The sequence below is a fragment of the Spea bombifrons genome, chromosome 5, assembly GCF_027358695.1.
Source record: "Spea bombifrons isolate aSpeBom1 chromosome 5, aSpeBom1.2.pri, whole genome shotgun sequence".
NCBI lineage: Eukaryota > Metazoa > Chordata > Amphibia > Anura > Pelobatidae > Spea > Spea bombifrons.
The window spans coordinates 27144204-27165126 of NC_071091.1; the positions used below are offsets into that span (position 1 = coordinate 27144204).

General features: G+C 37.0%; 1 protein-coding gene across 3 annotated transcripts in view; it reads right to left on the reverse strand.

Moving 5' to 3' along the window:
- The window catches only part of SLC4A7 (solute carrier family 4 member 7), a 71276-nt gene that overhangs the window by 14354 nt on the left and 35999 nt on the right, over positions 1-20923 (reverse strand). For 2 of the 3 annotated variants that reach the window (XM_053467997.1, XM_053467996.1), the window contains exons 4-14: positions 19582-19720; positions 19140-19300; positions 17465-17653; positions 10543-10658; positions 7813-7970; positions 5615-5702; positions 4043-4189; positions 3728-3831; positions 2819-2993; positions 828-961; positions 279-524 (exon numbers count right to left, since the gene is read on the reverse strand). In XM_053467997.1, coding sequence (XP_053323972.1) covers positions 279-524; positions 828-961; positions 2819-2993; positions 3728-3831; positions 4043-4189; positions 5615-5702; positions 7813-7970; positions 10543-10658; positions 17465-17653; positions 19140-19300; positions 19582-19720 — 1657 coding nt within the window. Of the gene's footprint in view, positions 1-278; positions 525-827; positions 962-2818; positions 2994-3727; positions 3832-4042; positions 4190-5614; positions 5703-7812; positions 7971-10542; positions 10659-13557; positions 13876-17464; positions 17654-19139; positions 19301-19581; positions 19721-20923 lie in introns of all 3 variants that reach the window. The other variant, XM_053467995.1, reaches the window with a different exon arrangement.

A 20923-nucleotide genomic window follows, 5' to 3' on the forward strand; every position in this document is an offset into this window, starting at 1 on the left:
GTTCATTCATTCACACTAAAACACCTCTCTAAATAAAAGATGAAACACAGATGTCTCATCTGTACAAATTTAACACATGACGTAGTAATTGTCACACATCCAAAATGCAGTCTATTTGGTGAAGTCACACAATGGAAGGGCCATCTTTGCTATGGGAAAGAATGCCTAGCAGCTACACAGACCACCAACAGCTCCTCTGCAGCAAATATGAATGGGCCGGGTTTCCTTTCCTGCCTACTAGATCACTTTCACATAAAATTGTGTTTAATACAACTTACGAGTATTTTGTCAGGAGATCAATGTCGCTGTGCATGTTGAAGGCATACTTTTCTTTCAAGTGGAACAGTTTTTCCAGTGCTTCATAAATAAATATGATGCATATGAGGGCAGCAAATGCTTCTTCTGTGAAGCGGGTGATGTAACATACTAAGCTGCTGGCATCTGTTGCTACCAGTAACATGCATAGAAATGCTGTCCACAGGCCAATACTTGTCCGCAACGAAAGATAAGACAGGTGATAATCTCTATTTAGAAGATAAAAAAGGATTATCAGACAGTAATATAAATGAAAAGCAAGCAAAAATCAAACTGGATAAACCAATAAAGGGAAATATATATACAAGAGGATATGAGGCGGACATTTGTGGTAAAGTATGCCAGAGAGATCACTTATAATTACAAACTGAAGGGTAAATTGTGTATTTTTATTAGCACAGTTATTCTAGTAGTTTTATAGAAATGGGGAAAGTGATACTTAATATTTTTTTGCATCATAGCAAACAGATTTTTTTTATCTCAAAAACAAGAAGCATGGATTTACTACTTACTTGCAGAACTTGAACAATATCTTCTCAAACACCAGGACTGGCCCTGTGCTGCCCAGTATCGTCAGAGGTTGTCCAGCAAAGAGAGAATAGGCAATACCCGTTAACGACGCTCCAAAGAGAGACTCTATTGCACTCTGTTCAGGATGAAAAATACTATCTTGTTGTATTTTTTTTGTAAAAGAGTCAGTGATACAAGCTTAGAATATTAAAACAGAACAACATACAATGAAAACATTTAAACGAAATTACAAACCACAACCTATATCTGGATATAAAACCAACATATACAAGTTTGAAGTTTATGAACCGTTAAAAACTAAATATACTAAATTGAGTTTATTTTTTAAATAATGATGATGATTTATTGAAGGGGAAAAAGACCAATAACACACAAAACTGAAAAGCAAAGTTAAGAAAAAGTTAAGAGTTGTTTTTGTGTGCTTTGTAATTAAACAAAACAAACTGTGAGGTAAAATAAAATTACCTTTATATTGTAATAAACTTTTGCACATGCCCTTTTTGTAATTTTGGGGAAAAAATCTTTGTATAGTTTTTGTGGGGAAACTCCCCTCCCCAAAAAAACCAAAAAAAACTAGCATGTTTCCCTCAGTGGGAGGTAGAATTATACACTACAATGGGTGAAGTCACAAGCCAAAATCTAAAGATGGACAGGTTGTTTGTTTTGTTTATTTATTTATTTTTTACTAGCCACAATTATAAAATTATTAATCCTCTCCAATCCCCCACCCCTTTTAATATATATATATATATACACACATACATACACGTATAGTATTTTCCATAAAATGCTTCTGCATTCTGATCTCCTGTCTCATAGGCTACATCCCAGCATTACCCCTCTGACCTCCCCCTTGCTGTTTTTGGAACAGTTAAAACTCTGAAGCAAGTACTATGGCTAGTGAAGGAAACCGGAAATAGGAGATGAACAATAGGTCATCATATAAAATGCAGTTATTACAAATGGCATATAAAGTGATACACAGCATGTTAAAAGACTAATGGAACATATTTACAGTTTTTAATGCTCTGCAGACTAACGTTGTGTTTCTGGGGTTCTGAACCATAGTCTCCACTCTTTTTGCAGTCGTTTGTTTTTTGGAGGTAGAAACATATTACCTTCAATACTGAATACATTTGTGCATCCATAAATTAGCACTGACATCCAAGTGCTTTAAGGAGTTTAAACCACTTGAACATAAACAATTTTGTTAAGTAGGCTTCAGCAAAACCCTGTAGAAGCCAGGTTTAAATTTTAAACAGTTTTCACAATATTTTAGTAAGAAATTGCATACTCTTGTTACCAGACTTTTTATACAATCTTGACCATCTCACCTGCTCGTTTTTACAATATATTTTCCCTTTAATCTTTGTAACATATTTTATGACTGGTGCCGAATTCATGCAATAGAAGGGAGTTTAGATTTACAATACGGTGTCTCAGTTATGCTGAAACACTTTAAACATTAGAACACAACACCAGGCAGCACGTAGGCTCTGCTAAAACTAATGCATTTTTCTGACAGGCAAGTTTTTAAAGGAAATCTACATATAAAACATTTTTTGTACCTTTTGTTACATATTTTGTCAAATAGAAATCAAACTTTGCCTTTTTAAAAAGCCCACCTGCGGGGATACGTGTGGCATCTAGACAAAATTGCTCCTTGGCAATATCCAGAAGAATCTACAGATTTCACTGGACAACAATACTCAACCTTATCAACTCCATGGGTTGGAAATACTGTAGCCCTGAGAACCATGATTAAACATTGTTACCTTAAACCTTGCATCTTCTGTTCACATGGTCTCCCCCACAACTTTGCCACAGAAGTTACCGTGATCTGGGGTTGGTCAAATACTGTGGGGTAAACTCTTTGGATCAAGCATGAATACGTGAGACAAAAATGCACAAGGACACTTTCTTTGGAAAGGTCTAAAAAGCCTGGCCACTACCAATCTTTCTTTGTACTCACTATTCTGTTTTGTGTAGCTTCTCCCAGGAGCCCTCCAAAAGTGATTACAGGAGACATACAGGCACAGTATAGGAAAAGAACGGAGGCCAGGCACTGCAGGTTTAATGCATCCTTGTAGTCACTCAAGAAAAAAGGTGCTTTCCTTTTGATGTCATGCATCAAACCACCAAAAAGCCTAAATAGGTGAGATGAAACTCGTCAAACTGTACACTGCAGGTGTCTAGCTAAGTTTTCTTTCGATCATTAGCCTTGAGAAAGTAGATGGGTCAATTTCTTTTCATATTGATGACGAGATAAATTTTAAAAAAAATCATGACTATTCCTTTGCTATCAAAATAGAATTTCGTAACCTAGGATGCATAGGTATTTGTTAGTTAAAAAATCTTAATTCATTTAGTAAGCATATATTAACTTTCTTACTAAATAGATCCTTGGTATGCTGTTTATGACTCAAGGAGCTGGGATTCTGAGAATGCTACAATCAAAACTGTCATATTCCGGGCTACTTTGTGTCAACAAGCTCTGGAATAAGGAGTAAAGCTTGCTGAACACAGGACTTTCAAAAGCTATTGGGCTTAAAAAAATGGACAGTTCTGGTCTGTCACTAATGAAGAAGGCAGACTTCACGTCAGCTATACATTTGGTTTCCAATTCTATGCAATCTCTCAGAAATCCCAAGAACTATTGTAGGAGGTGGTTATACTTTCAATATTTCTTTTATCAAAATCTGACTTTAGATCACTATTGTACTCATAATCATCACTTCCTCACTTTGTTTAGGGATATATATTTCTTTATATACATGTTTGTTTTACAGACACTCCTGAAACCCCATTGCTTTTTAAATCTATAAACACGTGGATCATTATATTTCTTGACAATATCCTGGGAAAAGTTATAAAAACACACCTTCCAGTTCTTTGGAGCTCTGGTCCAGTTTCATGTTCCTCTTCTTTCAAGGTCTCACCTGTAGGAGTTGATCCATTTGGGACGGCTGGAATCTTCCTTTTCTCCTGCAAGAATATTCTTATTTAGCTTTTAATTATTAATTCCATGTTAATTTAGGTTATTTCTAGAAAAAACGTATGGACCTCAATGAAGTTATCCATGATCTAATATTTAAAAAAAAAAAAAAAAGTGGTGGGACCACACATCGATAAGGAAGACATGTTCAGCACTGAAAAATACAAATCACATTAAGGAGAATTTATAGAGAACTCTGACCTGGGAGGGAACACTTTTTGGTGGCTCAATGCGGATGGTTGGATCCCACTCGCCTGGAGGGAGGACTGTTACTTGGTCTAGAAATTCATCTATTCCTGCAAGAAGATCATTTCGATCTTTTGCCTTATACGCAACATCGTGGAAAATCTGCCAAGAAAGCAAATCATTCAGTTTTCTCATTAGTGACAGAAAGTTTCCAAACAAGTTTTACAGTTAGTTGTCACTAACAGGCAGTTATAGGCTAAAACCTGTAGAGCACCACAGGAATTTCTAGCCCAAAAACGTGACCTCGACACAATTATGGTCCAACTACAAGTTTCCTTAATATGCACCTAAACCATGCAAGCAAGATTCCTAAAAAGGTTTATTAATTATGGGATTTAAAAAAAAAAAAAAAAAAAAAAAATTCACAAAGCATTGTGAAAGGCCATCACCAATGAATGGCTTCTGTAAGTAAAATCAGAAAGATATCTTCAATGGCAGTTTACTGACTGAATTATGCATTACACAGGGCCAGCGTTCTTCTCGCAGGAGAAATTTGCCAGGGTTGGCCCCTTGTAATATATAAAAACTACAACTAACTGCAACTATCCAGCAAGCTCAAATGCCGCTTCAGTGAATAAACCTGAAAGCACCTTAAAATACTGTATTGGAATACCCTAACCGGGCTTTGTAAGAACTGTGGGCTAGTGACAGACTTCTTATGCATCACTTATAGAAGTTTAAACTGGACGTAGTTCCATTAAATTATCTTGAAGAATGTTGATATGTAATAAAAACACATGAGACAGCAAAAGAAAGTGTTGTTTAATATATATTTAATATATATTGCATTTAAAGCTTGCAAATCAGTGTATGCATTCTTTAGCTAACGGAGTTAAAAATGTTAAATTCTGTCTCATTTAATTCCACCGCAGCACACATGCAATTCAATGTTGCTACTCCCATTGAGTTCAATAGGACTGATACAGGCAGGAGGGTTACTTAAACATGCACCCCACCTAAGCTTCCTGGTTTCAATAAAGGCATCAAGGGTAGACATTAGATGAGACATACAGTAACAAAATAAGGCATGCATCAGCTTGCGTGCAGTAAAAAGTATTACTGCCTACACAAAATATAAAAGAAAGAAATGGGGGAATTAAAGCCATCTCTTCAGGTGTTCTCAGTGGTGTATTTAGGCCTAGGTTGACTAGGTCTAGGGGTGCAGCAGCCTCCCTTGGGGGGCAATATGGCTCCCCTGTGGGCTGTTCCTTGGGCTGTGGTTGAAGAAGATCACAGACCTCACTTGTAACCATCTAAGTTACACTTTGGAGATTTGCGTCTAGCTGCCATGGCCTCCATGGTAACTTTACTTGGTGGAACACTTCATGGAGAGGTGGAGCACCAGAATAAGACATAATATGCTGGCCAAAGCAGAGAGCACGGTGGACACAGATGTTAGCGCTGAGGGTGGCTCAGGTACCCCAGTGCCTAGGGCAATGCGCCGACAAAACACAACACTCACTGTTCTAAATGGACAGTCCAACAAATTCACAAGCAAGTTACGTATGGAGAAGGTACAATGTTTACCTCATCTGTCATAAGCGTGGCTATAGATCTTCCAATTTCATGATATTGTGCAGCTTTTCCAGTGGGACCCAACAAAACAAACAAAAACCTGTTAAAATAAAATGGTTATTTGTATCAGAACCATATTTTTTATTGTGGTAAAAGCAGTCTCTTTCTCCTTGCTACAGTCCAGGTAACTATTTGTTGGCAGCAATATAGTAAACCTGCACTGGATACATCTACTGCTACTGCAGTTCCAGGCAAACAGATCACAGTAACCCTCTACCAGGGTGATTTAGCAAAACAAAATACCTGGATAACCTGTTTCTGGACAGTCACTCAGCTTTGTGTAGTATTAGACTGAAGTTCAGTGTATAAAGAGGGACAAACATTAACCTTAACCTGCCCTCACCACACTAATGCCTACATAATGTTAGGAGAACTTGTTAAATCTTATTGCAGCAACATATTGTGGGCAGACCCCATTTTTTGGTGTCACTACATCGGGATCTAAATGTTATTAATATGAAGGTCATTATCTACTCTGTGGGCAGGCTATTGGCTGCAGGCATCAAACGCGTAAAAAAACGATGCCATGGGATAGGTGCACTGTGACATCATGTTACGAAATAAAAAATACATCAACATATTCCAATCAGGCATATAAATAAAATCCAATAACTAAGCAACTGCTAGGACAGCAGTCTGGGTTATAAATAATAATAATAATAAAAACTCTAGCTGTATCCAAAGCTGCTGTTTAAACAAATTCATCACTTCTACACATTAAACTAATAGAAGGCTGGGAAAGATTGATTCATGAGTAACTACTGTAGATCAAAGTTAATTTCACAGAGAAAACACACAATGGGCATGCGAAAGGCCCAATTGATTTTCTATGACATGAATGCCTTCAGCGTTGGAGTGGAAGAGGCACCCTGCTTTCCCACAGTGAAGGGCAAAACCTTTCCATGGTCACAAACACACAAGCTTGAGTTATGAAAACAATATCACTGCTGCAATGATACTATGCTAGAGACTGTAACAAATTGTTTATGTATGTAGGAAGACACAGACTAATGTAATGTAGTACAATATTGAGTTCTATTTAGGCATCTGACTACATAAAATCCTACTTTCTAATATATTGTTGGAGAAAACAAAAAACTTCCTACATATGTCATATTCTATGCTTCTGCCACTCTAGTAATATAAAGAGGTTTGTAATTGAACTGCATGTAAATGCCGTAATTTAAAGGAGAGGTGTAAAGAAAATAATTGGTCCTTTTAATTTAGGGATTCAAAATGGGCACGAGCTGGAAATAAACCCTGCATTTAGTCCAATACTGATGCATATGTTTAAAAGCAGATTTAGGCAATTTGGCAATTGTTTAGCCAGACCATTGCCCAGACTTCAAACCAAGTCACACTCCTCATACACAGGTCTTTGTGAGCATCAGACCAGATTGTGTATTATCCAGTGTCGTGAACCCCCATTTTAAAATCTGAACAGAGCAGTGAAAATGAGATCACCTTACTCTAAGAGTGCACAAAAACAAGCATCTCTATAATAAGACAGACTTGGGTAACTAAGTGAATAACAGTATGTCACAGCATTGGTTTCAAACAAATGAGCTCAGCCTATCGTGAGAGGCTGCATGTGGGAATTGCTTGGTTGTGGGAGGACAGTCCCTGTATCTCTATACTTTTAACACAGAGAGAGCAAGAGGAAGGGGGGATAAATTGTCTTCCCGTCCACTGTGTCTGCAGTACCAAGTTTTAATATCTAGTACTCAGACATTCTTACTTAATAAAATATTATTGTACATCAATATTAAAAAAACTGACACTATGGTTTTTGAGCATGTTATTTTGTTGAATAGGGAGCAGTAGTTTAGTGCTTTTGTTCTATTTGAATTTCACTAATGCTTTTATTGCTTATCACATGATTGTTTCCTTTCAGCTATAATGCATTAAGTCATATTTTATGGCTTTACAGACTGCTTCTCTAAAGTGATATTTACGATGGATACCTAACCACACACTTTCTTACGGCACTTAAGTAAGCTCTTTAAAAAGAAAATAACACATTGAAGTTCTCTGAAATGACATCTATTGCTCTAAAGCAAATGTACAATGCTATGCATAAGCGTAAATAACGTAATAAATATTAAAAGCAACACAGATTTACCAAACAAAAATAAAGCAAACAATCATACCGTGTAGGAATCGGCACTTCGGTGAGTCCAGACAAAAGAACTGCTGGACTCAACCTAACAAAAGCGATAATTGGTCGATCCAAAAAATCCACTTCTCCTACTAAAACGTTTGATGCCTCAGCTCCAGGTGGGATTTTCCTCATGAAGTGCATATCCACCTAAAAACAAAAATGTAGTATTTTTATTATTATTATTTTTTTACATTATTTGTTTATGGAACATGGGGGAGGATGTTTGTCTTCTTTTTTGGAATTTCCCAAAAAAATCCACAACGTGAAAATGGGAAGTGTACAACAAACAAATGTCTGCCAGAGAAAGTATTCTGCTGTGGTTCATTTGCTAAAATACAAACCCTTTTGTTCAAAGTGACGGTTATCAACAAAGATTTAGCAAAATAACCATTACAACGATAGACATTCTCTACACAAAAGTATGGAAACACTCATTAGCATTTATTCAAATTTAATGGAATAAAAAAGGAGAAAAAATGATTAATTCTGAAATTATACACAACACATTTTTTTTTTTATATACGAAACTTTGTGTGATATATTTTTTATTTCAGAAGAAATAATTAAATTTGTTTAAATAAACTCTGTGGTTGTGTATAATACCAGGGGAGTATTTTAAAAGGACTACAGCACGAATGAAGCTTCACCAATAGACATGTGACACGACTGGTAAGAAGTACTAATACCACTGATACAGATATCTGCGGAAACTTACAGCTGACCTCTTCAGTCCCATTACAAGCGCGCCACAACTACAGTGCCAGGAGGCATAGTCCTGCCCATGAGGAAATAAGGGGTCCAAGCAAAAACATAAGCACTATATACAGGTTGAGCAGAGCTTCCACACGAAAACATATGGCAAAAATCCAACATTTTTTATGATTAAGTTTAAACGGAAAATGCAAATAATCCTCCAAGCAAATAATCCTTTGTAAATACACTGTTTTATTATTTTCTCTTAAGGTTGAAAGAAATACATACAACACAGAACCTTTAAAAGGAACACTCCAATCATCATATGCACTTTAATGTGTATGATGGGCGAGCCTCTTTAAATGTACATGCAGTCTCTCTGGAAAATCCCCCAGATGCATTGATCCTTTTCCCCCACACCCCAGCTATCTGCTGTGCAGGAGATGTGTTCAGTTGAACACATGCTTTGACATGTGATATACTTTTCGGAAAACAAATTTCATTTCCTGACCTTTTGGTTAAGGCGAAATTCGGAGGGCTTCTTTGATTGTGAAACAAAATTTGTTGTCTCCCACACTCTGGCTCAACGCCTCCCTACCTTTTCCCCAAACCACTTCGGTGTCTCTGCTTCCGTGTCTCCTTCTCGGCAGTTAATCATTTTTGTGGGGGTTTTTTTCTCCCGGCTCTCCCCTGCATCATTTTGGCCTCTTCAGTGTACTTGCACAGTAGGACGGAGTCTCAGAGGACACCCTCTTCCCCGTTTGGAGGAATGAGGGAGAGGTTTCCCTCCATGGCTCCACCCTGTTGCAGAACAGCTACACAAGGCCAAAATATTGCAGATAGATCCGCGGAGAAACAGAAGCGTATAAACACTTTCTCCACGGAGCCATCTGCATTAATCTGCCCTTGAGTAGCACTTCCCCCACTAGGGGAGAGAATGTGCACCGGGTTCCGAACTGTTGTCTAAGTCCCAGGCCAGAATAATACAGACAGAAAAGAAGAAGTGTTCCTACACTAATTTCTGCAGATTTTCCGTCTGCATTATTTCAGGCCTGGTACTTCAGCAATAGGGCTGTTTGCATCGAGGCTCCAACCTGTTGCAGAACTACTACACCAGGTCGGGATACCGCTGCCGAGAGCCAGAACAAAAAAGGACCACCGGAGAAGACAGGAGAACCAGAGAAGTGGAGCAAACGAGAAACGCAGAGATGAAGAAGGTAGGGAGATACTGACAAAAGTGTGCGAGTTCCCTTTTGGGGGGGGGGGGCCCTCCTCGTTTTTGGTGTCCGTATAAACATTGTGTAAGTACCTTTCGGATGAAGTACATATACGTTTGATTAATAATTATCTGCGCTGTCGACCATGGTTTTAAAAAAAAATGAATATAACTGTTGGTCCTTTGTTTTATTATCTGTACCCTGTCAGCTCTAAAAGGCTTTCATGCTGTTGGTAGGGGGCAACTGGAATTATTATAGGAGTTCTAAGCATGCTTGCCCAGGCAAGCTTGAGACCTATATATATATATATATATATATATATATATATATATATATATATATATATATATATATATATATATATATATATATATATATATATATATATATATATATATATATCATAATACAATAGCCCTTGCAATATCAAATTATAAAGTAAAATGTTCTTGGTCAAAGTGGACTTTTACCCACAGCAACCAATCTATGGTCTGTCTAAAATTTGCACAGAAATTACAACGTAAACAAAACCTTACTGATCAATTAAAAAGATGATCACATAATTTAAATTCAGTGTATTATTACATGAAACTTTATTTTGATATTGAGAAAGCATAATAATCTTCCTATACTAGCACTGCCTCGTTGTCAAATAATAAGATTCCTCATCGGAAAGGTTTGCTTGCCCAATATATTCTAATATATTATACTGAGTCTTGACATACTATTTAATAGCCAAATCTGTATTTTTCAAAAAAATAAAAAAAATAAAAAAAAAGGATTATTGTGGCAATATCTATGCTGCGTACCTTGCTAAAGTCAACTGTACTGTTTTCTTGACTTCCTCCAGTTCCGTTTCGTTTCAGATCAGCTGATCTGGCACTCTCCATATTTGCTGGGGTTGACTGTGGTGAAGATAACAGCCCTAAAAATAAAAACTTGCAGTTAGACAAGGACTTGGAACATCAGTTTCAAGATGAGAGATGAAATGGGATATGCTTGGACACATGAAAATGTCCTGAATACGGTTGAATGGATACACAGATTAATAAAAAATCTATTTAAGTAAAGAAGTGCATGGTTAGTGGCCAAATGCACAAACCTACTTTTCTTTGTGTGGATCTAAATCTACACTAGACTAGAATCTAGTCATCGCGCAAACATGAAGCATACTAAAAACATATGTTTTAAAATAGCTTAATCCCAAAAAACTAGCAGGAAAGACATGTGCATCATCCTTATTACATGTCTCACGGTGCCTTGTAGCAAGGCGTTAAGTTGTAGATGAGGAACAGTTTAAATGACCCATGTGTAGAGGAGCCCCAAAACAGCATGGGATGACGAGGCGATTAGAATGCAATAAAATATGAGGGGAAAAAGTTCCTTTTAAGATATTGAGTGATCTTTAAGAGGGAGTTATAGCCATTTTGTCTCATTCCCCTTATTACAGGGATACTCCATTCATCATGTTTACTTTAATAAGTATAACTCAGTGGTCCCTTTAATGTTGTGCACTTGCAAATGCATGGTGTGATGGGATGCTTTGGAGCTACAGTGTCCGCCAACGATGAATAAATAATTTTATTTAATACGCATTATTTCTTGGTGAGGCTGCACATTAGACTGTGCCTTTAAATAATTTACCATTTTGTGTACATTTCATACACAATGGCTGAAAGAATCAGAAGAGAGAAGTGTGCACAAATCTATATTATGCTATGGTATAACTATTCTGTTAGGACCATGGGATTCTTCTGGTGTGTCAATGGGGATATGAGCTGCAATCCAACAGAACAGAAAACACAGGTTGGAGAACTCCAATATATATAAATATATCTATATAAATAGTATAGTATGTAGTATATAACACAGCCCAAAATATACAGCCAATGTATTTTTTAGGTTATGATTTGGAAACAGTTGGAGGTCTTTCAATGTAATTCGAGGACTTTTTGTCTGGAATGCGCAGAAAAATGTATAAATATATCTCACTAAAATAACTAGAAGCATAACTTGAGCTATTAAAAAAAAAAAAGAAAAATTGTTATTTAGTGAATTCTACAAAAGCAAGTCAAATAGACCTTCAATAATTCACAGCAAACATGATTCAGAGAGCAGGCCATGCAGATCTATAGCTGGAAACTTTATATCCACACTGCTTGATCATTATAAGACACAGGTGATGGCGATACATCCATGCATGAGTTGTGATAGCAAGTCAGAGTCAATTTATTCTGGGGCACTTGTCTTTTTTGTGACTGGTTCAACTGCTCCTGAATAACTACGTGCATGTATAACAGAAGCAGTGTCAACAGCATGCGTGAACTTTACCTGAGAAGAACACTGGTCAACTACAGCACAGCTGCAATGTGAGCGAATGACAGCTCGATGAAATCTCCACACAAATGCAAGTCTAAACGGGATCAGGACAACAAGCAGTGCACTCCAAGCATGATAACAAGGTCACCTTAACAAACACTTATCTGAGAAGTTCAACAGTGGAAGCAGCAGGCAAGGCCAATGCTAAAATAGTGTATGTCTTCATAATAATAATAACATATGCTTAATAAATAATGAAAATAAGATTGCCTGTCATACCAAAATGTATTAATGTGTGAAGTTTAAGAAATGGTTTTCAAACTACAATGATAAAAAAAAATGCATTTCTGATGTCAGAAAGTGGTCATCAGAACTAGGAATGTGCTTCAGGGGATAGGATCCACCTAACATTGTGTCTACAGATTGCAGATACAGAATAATAGAGCTCAAGAGGCCATTTTATAGCAGATCCCTTTAAGCTCAGTGTGTTTCACAGGCCTGTTCTCTAGGAAAAGTAGGAGACAGATTTTAGATATCAATCGTGAGATAACAAGACTCCAGGTTGTGGTGTCGGCAGTTAGACTAAGTCAAGTCAATTGCCACTAAAATGAGACTAAAAATTCACATCAGTTTATTTCAGGGCACTCTGCCTTTAAATAATAGCTCCACAGTAAGCTACCACTCAGAAGACATTAGGACATAACTGGAAATGAAGCAGATATAAAAAGAAAATAGCTGTAAAAACTACAGCATGCAGACCTACAAATAATAGATTCCCACTGTGCACCTTATAATCAAATATACCAAGACATTCTAGAGATTTTAATATAGGACCTTTTTGTGTAATTTTATCTCCCAATTCCCCATTAATATTATCTGGGGAGAAAAATTGGATAACTTGTTTAAAATAAAATTCTAATTTTCTTCAGTTAGTCATTTTTACTGTTTAATTTGTTTTTTTTTTTTTATTAATATAAACAGAACCGATATTTATTGGGCCAACATAGGACATGTAGTGCCACATAAGCTTTCAGGAGCTCTGAGGTTTGAGCTAAAGTCCCGATTTTCTCTTAGACCAACACAGCTTTATCCAATTTCCTTATTGATATGGAACATCTATATGCATGTTCAAGTCCGGACAGTTCCCTAAAAGAACAGTTAACTTGTGTCTTTGATTGACAAGTTTTAGCCTCTTATAAGCAGCAGAAATATCTACAAAAAATATTTAAATAATAAAACAGAAAGACCACTACCTATTTTTTCTGTATTCCTGAAAGCTAGTTAGAGAAGAAATAGGTATTCTGAAGTGAGATGAAGTTATGAGTAAATATGGCAGTATCAAGATGGTCGCACTGCAGACTCAAAACGCATGCACAAAAGATAAAAAAACCAATGCTAATTACTTATGCTTAAGCAATGTGCTCAAAAGCATTCCAGTGTGAGTGATTGAGTTGCAGAGTGCACCACACAGGTAGAGAAAACATAGTTGCCTGGGTCAGTGTCACCATGATTTTTCTTCTTTGTTTCCATAAGCTTCTGATTTTCAGCCTCCTCCTCTGGTGGGTGAATTATTACAGTAGGAATATCCTCACAAACCAATGGCTGAGAGTCTGAGCACCACGGTTCACTTTGTTGGGAACTAGTAGATGCCAGTCGATTGAAGCTAGGGCTGCTGGGTGGTGTGTTTTGGGGGGACGGTGCAGGTGAGGTACGCCTGGAGCCTGCTGGTGTCCCAACTCTCGAAGGAGGAAGAAGATAATTGAGGAGGAGAGACAGGCGAGATTCTGCTCGCAATGAGTTACGGGAGGCTGAAAGGCCTTCCCCTGAGATAAAACAAGAAACAAAAAAGGTCTACGTAAAATAAATGAATACCTTTACTTGTATAGCTACGGGAACACTTCAGAAATTAAAATTCCAAGCAACGGCCTACTAATAGGCAAACGCATGCACAAAGGAAAAATACTGAAACAGATACATAAGCAATTGAGCATACTGGTTACAAATAGACTAACTTCACAAAATCGCAACCAGTTTTCCAAAGAGGCCATCTCAATTTTCCAGCCCAAAGACCAGAGTTTCAGAAAAATAATTGTATACTTTTCACCTCATTATTATTCAATTATTTATTCCTGGTTCTGAGTGACTTTACCAATAGTTACCAAGGGCTACAAGGATGATCAGAAAAATAACAAACAAGTAGAATTAGCGGCTTCCAGAAACACCACCAAAAAAAAAAAATTAAAAAAAATCCATGGATATACAATATAATTCGAATTTATTAATTTCTGATATTTTTGTATGTCTACATTCTCAGGTCCCAAGTAACATTTTATATTGTTTATCTGTCAGAACTACACAGGTTTCCCCAACACACCACATAAGAGCTTGTTTACAACTGAACTCCAAATGGCGCAGGGATGAGCACCACGGTCTGTGACAAAGCTTTTTGAACTCTTCTGTGCCTCTGGGGCCTAGAGTGACATCGCACATGGGTTCTGCTAGGACTAATTATCTTAACGTTTCCTTATTAAATGAATTAATCAAAAGAGTGCTAATGGTATGTATGTATTCGTATATTACAGCCAGTATGCGGTAGAATTACCAGCATTTATGTATAGATATAGGATATGGTCTGATCGGCAACTAAGTCAAACACAAAATATTGTATTGTTCTTGTGCATATTGAATAAATCCTTCAAATATGTATAGTGTGGGTTAGGCGAATCACTTGGACAAAAGCTAATTGAAGCCAGGAGTTGGCAAACCTGGACGCCAATGAATGAATCAGGATTGGAAAGTGTGTTTTAAGGCTACTATGAGCAAAAAATAAAATATATCTAAGACTTACAACCAAGAATTGTTGATTTACATAAAGCTGGAAAGGGTTACAAAATAATCTAAAAGCTTTTAGATATCCATCAGTCCACAGTTTATAAATGGAAATGCTTTAGTACTGCGGTTACTCTCCTTAGAATGTGGGAACCCAGCCAAGAGGACTCCAAGGGCACAACGCAGAATGATCAAGGAGGTAAGAACCCCCCCCCCCCGAATAACAGCTAAAAGCTTGAAGGAACTATTGGCCAACATCTTTATGTCATCATCTGCCACACTCACATACACAACCCCCTCCCCCACCGCTGCCTATCTCCTGCCATTGTGAATGCATGTAGCGTGACCCCCCCCCCCCCCCCGGGAGTCTCACGGCATTCATGATGGCAGCCCTGCAAAACCCTGGGCGCCAGGAAGTGGTTTCTAGTCACCATGGCGTCATCGTTCAAGGTTTGTCAAGCCTTTCATTGGTTGGTTGGTTCATTTGAAAACAAAACAAACAAAAAAAAGATTCACACATCATCTGCTACTCAAACACTATATTGTGATATTAAAAATAGCACGTATTACGTAACGTATACACCATAGAGGAACTGGCAATATGCTACTTTCAAGAATTTGCGGTAATTTTACTGCAACATGCACATAACACATACAGAGTGTAGATTCTTTTCAGGGATCTTTTACAATCTGTTCAGGAAATATTTTAACAAAAGCATTTGAAAATGGCACATCAACGCGAGAAATGCTTTAAATTGTAAAGGCATGGGGTATTTCACAACCGACCACAATGTTCCAAAAAACATTTTGCAAGGCTCATTAATGCTGGAGGCTAATAGTCAATTATCCCAAATCCATCTCTATTCAGGCACAGCTCTGATCCGTCCGAGGTCACATTGTTACTAGCAGCACATTAGAACGATTGAGTATTAAATAAAAACAGACTGATGTCACTGATATCTACAATATTACATACATTGTGCGGTTTCATTTTCACTGTATTTCTCCCAGGATTATCCTAAACTGCTAAAATTCATTGGGCACAAGTTTTGAAACTTTTTTTTTTTTGGTTTAAATCATAGTAAGGTATAATCTGCCCTTGATTCATGGCAGTCAAATGTACATTCTCACCCTTGCTCTCTCATCTTTCTCACTCTCCTTGTATATCTTTGCAGTCTATAGGACTGAAGTCTGACTTTATGACCCTCCTAAGTTTTCTGTGTATTATATGTCCTGTTTGTTCAATTTTAATTTTATAATTATTAATAAAAAACACACACAATCCCCTTCCCAGCCAATAGATATAAGGAAGACAGGGATCTCATTGACAGAAATGTGCTGCCAATGATAAAACAGTTCTGTAATGATCTTTTCTGGTCAACTGCATCCATATGCTATACTAATTCTATGATGGGTTACATAGGATTGACTACTTTTTCACATTCACAGCTATAAATAACCTATGTTAACTATGCCCAGATGACTGGGCCCAGATGACCTATTTTGGATGTTAAAGAGGATCCTCAAGCAACATTCTAACAGATGAACAATAAATCAGGGCTGTGAATGACTATTTAGCATCCATAGAAAAGGTCAGAATCCAGTAGGCAGTAAAAAAACACAATAAATAGTACATAATCATATTCTAATGGACAGAAACAGAACAGGAAAAACCATGAATCCAGTTTGTAGAAAAGTCATATGCAAGTAGATCATATCTAGTACATTCATGCAGTGATTTAAGCACCAGATAGTTTAAAACATTTAAACAAACACATACAATAAATAAAAGACATTTGTTGGGTAGGCTCTGTTTAGTATGTGGTAAAACAAAACATGTGATTACTGGATTAATAAACATTTATTAGACCGTATCAAAGAGAATGTTAAACATAAATGCAAACATTAAAGCAGCAGCAAAGTGTGTACTTTATGTATTTCATCTTATCGGGTAATTTTCTACCAAAATACCACACCTGGGAACTTTTGAAAAGAGCTGACCTTGAGATCCTTTAAATCATTAACATTGCAAATTGTTTTTTTTTTTTTTGTTTTTTTTTTTTAGTCTTTCCCCATGGAAAACATAAAATTAGAGATCCATAATTTAGTCCCTCATATTAAAGTAGGGGCTTCAATCAAGCCATTCCTGTGGAACACCAATCGGTGGGTTCCAGTATCATTAGATGAAGGTAACACAGTCAGGCAGCTCATTCAGAAATAGCTGAGCTAAGACAGACCATGAACATCGAGGAAAGATCTTAAAAGTTCCCAGGTATTTTAATTGTGATTCTATTTTTTTGAGCCATGCAAAGCCGGATTTTTAAGCTTTTAGGCAGCAAAACAAAAAGAAATATATATTTATAGTAAACGTTCACTCTCGAATACCTTTGGCACAGAGGATGACAGGGAAAAAAAATAAAAAAGGGCATCCCATATTTTAAGCAAAATTAAGAAGTGAAGCTCAATCAATAACAAAAACAGTTGCAAATAAAGCAGCTGCTGCTTTAAGAGGAAGGACGACAGACAGGAATTTGGTAAAAGCGAAATAGGTTAGAATAAGCTGCTTGTCACAACTTATCTCACCGTTTCGTTCAAGCAAGTGAGGATCAGAATGTTTCTTGCCTATGTCAGCGAAGGAGCGTACTAGCGGGATTCGGTTACTCAGCTTCTTCTCATTCTGGTGGTGATGTCTCTTTAGGAGCGCTTCCCGCACTTGTTCCCTCATCAATTCATCTAACTGGCCAGCCGCAATCATGCTGTCCAAGACCATGTCTGTGTGAAAAGGATAAAAGCCAAAGAGCTGAGTGTTTTCACTAAATACATATCATTCAAATGAATCGAGCAACAATACACAAGCTGCACTAAATATTAGAAAAAGTGAATTATCTGATGAGACGCCAACACTATTTGCACTTTCATTCATAGACCCCTAAATCCCTATGGATTTTATATGAACATGCTATTTGGGGTTACTATTGCGATAGCAAAAATGTTTGCTAAAAACTGAGGTATCATCTAGTTTCTATGTATAATGGAATGGATCGAGATGTTACTGTTTTTTTTTGCATTCACATCTGAACATTTTAAACATCTAGAAGGGTGCCTCTGCCTTTCCCTGCAATCCAGATTCAAGGAGGCTTTGATAGAGATATATATATATATATATATATATATATATATATATATATATATATATATATATATATATATATATATATATATATATATATATATATATATATATATATATATATATATATATATATATATATATATATATATATATATATATATATATATATATATATATATATATATATATATATATATATATATATATACACACAGACCTCCCAACAGGACAGTGATGATTTTCAGGCACTACCCAATGATCATGGGTAGCTGCCCCACTGTCACTGGCAATCATGGGCCAGTTGGGGAGATCCTCTGATGTAAAATTACCCAAGCACAACATTTATGACTACAGCGGTAGATCTCAAGGCTGAACATAAACTAGAACATCCAGGTCTATGTCACTAAATAATAAGTCTTTCATATTTAGTGGTTATTTACATAAAATTTTCACCATAATAGGGTAACCACTAGCACATGGGAAGTAGTGGCTAGCGACAGACTAGTGTGCACAGCACCAGAGGAACAGGGAGCAGCTACTTTAGATCAACAGCAGACAGGTGCAAAGCCCCAGTGACGGATACACAAAGCAAACACAAAGCACACCCTTTACCTACCCCGGCGCTCTTTGTAAACACACTGATTAGAGGAAACCAGCTAAATACATACATAAAACATTACTAGAATCACAAACTCTTACCGACTTCCATACAAAACATGAACACCTTTTCAAATAAAGGGAAGACCAAACCAGTAAAACGAAACTAACAAACATTTCGTTTCTTTATATTATGTATTAACCCTTGCTGCGCTGCCAAACTAGTTCATGGGATACAAAAAAAATCTTAGCCGGAGTGTATCCTTAACTACGTAATGCAATCATGTACGCTTTTATGTATGACAGCAGAGCGGTCCCTTAATTTCATGTGGTCCACCTTGCAAACGCATGTAGAGTTTCTGCAGAATCTCCCAAAAATGCATTTGCCCCCTTCTCTGCCTCCCAGCTATTCGGCTTGTATGAGATGTGTTTTCTACTCCAAATATTTAGATTTTTCTTTTTTAAACTGATATAAAAAATGGAAAAAAAGAAAATTCCCCATAAAACCATGTTGTGAGAGTGCCTTACCTGCAATTTCTTCTATGGTACTGGCTCTCATATCCAACATTACTGTGCCGTTAAGGATGCAGCTTCTTAACTCAAACAGGCTGTGCAGCGACAAAGTCGCCACATAAGGCTTACTCCATCTGTCGCCACCATCTTCAACGTCTTCCTCAAACTTGAGCCAGCTGAAATCAAACACATTTACAGAGTAACGTTATGAGATTTAACTTAAAAATGGTAATTCTCCTTAAATACAGCCTTTAGTAGCAAAGGAACATTTTTTCAGTTCACCATACTTAAAAAGTACTTACAGCAACAAGCTTCAATAAAAAATCTCAGCTAGGACCTCAATGTACAATTCTTAAGGCTACCACAGAGTAAAGAACGTTTTAAGACTGTATGTGTATGGAGAATATGTTATTACTTGAGCTGAATGTTACAGCACATCTGTAAACTAAAACCTCACCGTGCGGTTTCCTTCCATTCACATTCTTCACCATCCCGAAAACAGAGCTCATCCATTTCAGTAAAAAGGTCATGCGGAATGTGCTCTTCATCATCATCCTCCGTGCCAAGGATAAACTGTACGCGCTGGGATGGGGTGTCTAGAGAGAAAAGAAAAAAACACAAAAACAATTATTGCGTTCCGTATAGCTGATGCTTTCCACATGCATAACACATTTCGTTTATTATTGCATAATTTTCATTAAAAAAACCAAACCACAGCGCAGTATAAGTGCCTGCATCCGTGGTAAAACATGGCCGCCTGCTGCATGAAGGTAGAGAGGATGGCTAAAAATTGCTGTTCCCACTGAATCGAGGGGAAAACTAAGGAAATGCAGGAGGTACCATCACCCTGCTAAGGATATTATCCCACCGCATCTGTGCTCCCTGCTTGTTCTTTACGGCAATTAAATATTTTCATTAGTCACAATATCTGACTGGGTCAAGACTAACCCATTTATTGTTTACCATCGGCGTATGATAAGGAGTCAGGGTGTTTGTCTAGTAGGCCACGATTAAACACAGCTGCATCACACAAAAATAGCCAACACGCAACTGCCTGAAAAGAAAATGCAAAAACTAGAACTTTTTTAAAAGATAAAAACCGCACAATAATATTGAAAACTGAACGTTAATCTGGTACTAGTTATAATAGAAATTGGTGAGCGTTTCCCTTTATGAAGTGAGAAAAACCTGGTTCTCCAGTCCACTAAAACAGCACCTGCAACCTTGAACATTATAATATATAAATACATTTAGATAGATTTACAAAGAGCTTCTTACAATAAAGTACAGTCAAAGGATATAACAAAACTAGAACCGATTACACACACACACACACACACACACACACACACACATCTTTCACTGCATTTGCTAATATATACAACTATGTAAGGCAACCAATTCTAACGCAAAAGGTATTCCTTTTATATAGAGGATCAACACTATTTCTATGTATACCACATAGTTTTTCAAAGTCAATGCTGTATTAGCAACAACGTTCTGTGTTACGTTTTTTGCTGAAAAATACATTTTTTTTTTTTTTTAGGTGGGAAAGTACTTGCATGTTTCCATGGCACGACAGAGGTTGCAAAGGTCAATGCATGAACAGTGGGAATAGCTAAAAATGGCAATTTTAAATGTCACTGAGCTTTCTACCAGCCATGTTTATAAAAGCAACCCAAGCACAATTCTCCAAAGAAGGGGCAAGTTTTAATGTTTTTCCACAGTGGGCAAATATTTAACAGCCCGCAAGAGAGCTTAAAGCTTAAGTGAAACCTAAAAACCGACAAATAAAATTA